The sequence below is a fragment of the Gossypium arboreum genome, chromosome 5 (assembly GCF_025698485.1).
Source record: "Gossypium arboreum isolate Shixiya-1 chromosome 5, ASM2569848v2, whole genome shotgun sequence".
Lineage (NCBI taxonomy): Eukaryota > Viridiplantae > Streptophyta > Magnoliopsida > Malvales > Malvaceae > Gossypium > Gossypium arboreum.
This window is the reverse complement of record NC_069074.1, coordinates 18740949-18743216: the sequence shown is the minus strand read 5'-3', so window position 1 is coordinate 18743216 and position 2268 is coordinate 18740949. Positions and strand designations below refer to the sequence as shown.

The 2268-nt window shown below is 35.4% G+C and overlaps 1 protein-coding gene across 1 annotated transcript; it reads left to right on the top strand.

The window, feature by feature from the left end:
* Window positions 1-1015: 1015 nt before the first annotated feature.
* Window positions 1016-2043, top strand: LOC108450428 (MFP1 attachment factor 1-like). The gene has a single exon (XM_017748049.2). The coding sequence runs from the start codon at window positions 1257-1259 to the stop codon at window positions 1746-1748; it is 492 nt and encodes a 163-aa protein (XP_017603538.1). The 5' UTR covers window positions 1016-1256; the 3' UTR covers window positions 1749-2043.
* Window positions 2044-2268: the final 225 nt, after the last annotated feature.

The window sequence follows — 2268 nt, the reverse complement described above, 5'->3', positions numbered from 1 at the left end:
TCCTTTGTTTTAATTTTTTTTTTTTTAAATCTAGTTTTTGTGATGAGATCGTAAAAGAATGTTAATGAATAAATTGTAGATATTGCTGGTATAAATCGAAAGGTAAATCGCGACATAATCCTTTTCATTTTATACATAATTTGGCAATTGCTTTCGTTTGCTACAATTCTTGTTAGACACTAAAGACCCTTTGCTACGTTGTCAACCCACAAACAAATGCACCGAAGCCGAAGCCCACAACCAAATAAAAACTCTTTTTGGTTTGGTGTGGAAGTTTTGTTTTTCCCATTTTTTTTCATTGAGTTTTTCCCATTTTTTTTTAATTTTGATTTTTTTTGGTAAAAAGAAAATAATTTGGGGTTTTATTCAAAATTATTTGAGTTTTCATAAAAAAAAAACTTGAGGAACTACCAAGGTTTTTACATAAAAAAGCATTTTATTTTTTAATTTTCTCCTTTTAAATTAATCTTAATTTTTTGATAAAAAAAGGATTATTTGGAGTTTTCTAGTAAGTTCCCGGAATTACTTGAGTTTTTAAAGAAATTGTATTAGAAGGAAAAATTGAATTTCATTTTCGTAGCTAAATGACTTAATCTCTTGTCTATATAAAATTATTTTTCTTAAAAACTGAGTGATTAAAATAAAAATTATAAAAGTTGGATGACCAACAATACAATTTACCCATTTAAAACGGATTTAAGTTGAAAGGTAGACGTTAAACAATGATTGCATTTAACTTCTATAATCAATAAAATATAATTATAATTAATATTATTTACAATTTAGAAAATAACTATATACAAAGTTGAGTTGGATGTAATTTAATTGTAAAATTCATTTATTTTAAAAATAAAAATATAAGAAAATTTAAAATTTAATTATTATTATTATCAAAATAATTACACAATCTAATAATTGATTAGAAGGCGGGGTAAATGTAGTGAAAAATCTGCCATCTTACGTTACAAAGGGGTGAGATGGGTTTGAGTAAGATAAGGTTGCTTCTTTGGTTAATTGCCTGCCTTAAACGAAAATCAAAGAGGAGGGCAAGCATGAAATTTGGATGTTAAGTTAAAAATTTGAATACAATGTATAGCATTTAGAGCAGATGCAGATTTAAAAGTACAGTAAAGCTGGTGAGTCCTTTTCATTTCAACCCACACGCACCCCACCCACCTCCTTTTTCCCTTCCTCAAATACTTCTCTGCTCTTTCCCTCCCAAACAAATCCGATTCTTCACTCTCCACCCCAAACAAATGGCTGATCCTGAATCCCCCACTGCTAAGGACTCTGCCGCACCAACCACGGAGCCCCACCACGCCCAAACCCAAGTAGACGACACTGCCGCCAAACTCAGCAACCTCACCTTTAAAATTTGGCCCCCCACCCAACGAACTCGTGACGCTGTCCTCAACCGTCTCGTCGAGACGCTATCCTCCGAATCCGTCCTTTCCAAACGCTATGGAACCATCCCGAAGGAGGAGGCTTCCGCCGCGGCCAAGTTGATCGAGGAGGAGGCTTTCTCGGTCGCCAGCGCATCCTTCTCCACCGACGAGGACGGCATCGAGATCCTCCAGATGTATTCCAAGGAAATCAGCAAGCGTATGCTCGACACTGTCAAAGCCCGAGCTGCTGCTGCCACTGACTCCACTCCTTCAGGTTCGGCGGAGGTAGACTCGAATAACGTGGGAACTGCGGTTAGTGAGGAGGATTCGTCCTCGTCCGTCAAGGCTGAGGATTGTGTTTGAGTATTCTTGTTTCTCACATTGTCTCTTTAGGGTTCTTTTTTTGTTTAGCTTGATAATTGGTATTGCTAGGGTTTTAGTAGATCTGTTTCTACTGACTATAAATATTGCGGGATGCTTAATTGCTTATATATCATGATAATAATATCTGTAATGGTATTTATCAATACGTTGTGGCCTTTTTTTTGTTGCTTTTATGTTATCTTGCTGGAAAATATGCTTCATTTTGTAAGTTGATTGGTTTTCATTACTCTTTTAATTGATTCAGTGCAAAATTCAAAATAGAGGGTGCTAAAAACTTTGTTCCTTGATGATTTATTTGCCAGCAACTCATCAGCATTTTGTGCCTTTGTTACTGTGTGGGTTTCATCTCCTGTTTCAACAAATTCAGTCATTAGTTTCATAGGAATTAGACAATGTTGTTCTGAAGTTGCATATCTTAAAGGCCAAGCATTATGGAATCAAGAGCAATCGAGATGAAAGTCACGAATGGGTGCGGAAAGAGCTCTAAGTAGTTTTGTAT

Coding starts and splice junctions, on each gene's coding strand:
- LOC108450428 (XM_017748049.2), top strand. CDS start 1,257: ATGGCTGATCCTGAATCCCCCACTGCTAAGGACTCTGCCGCACCAACC.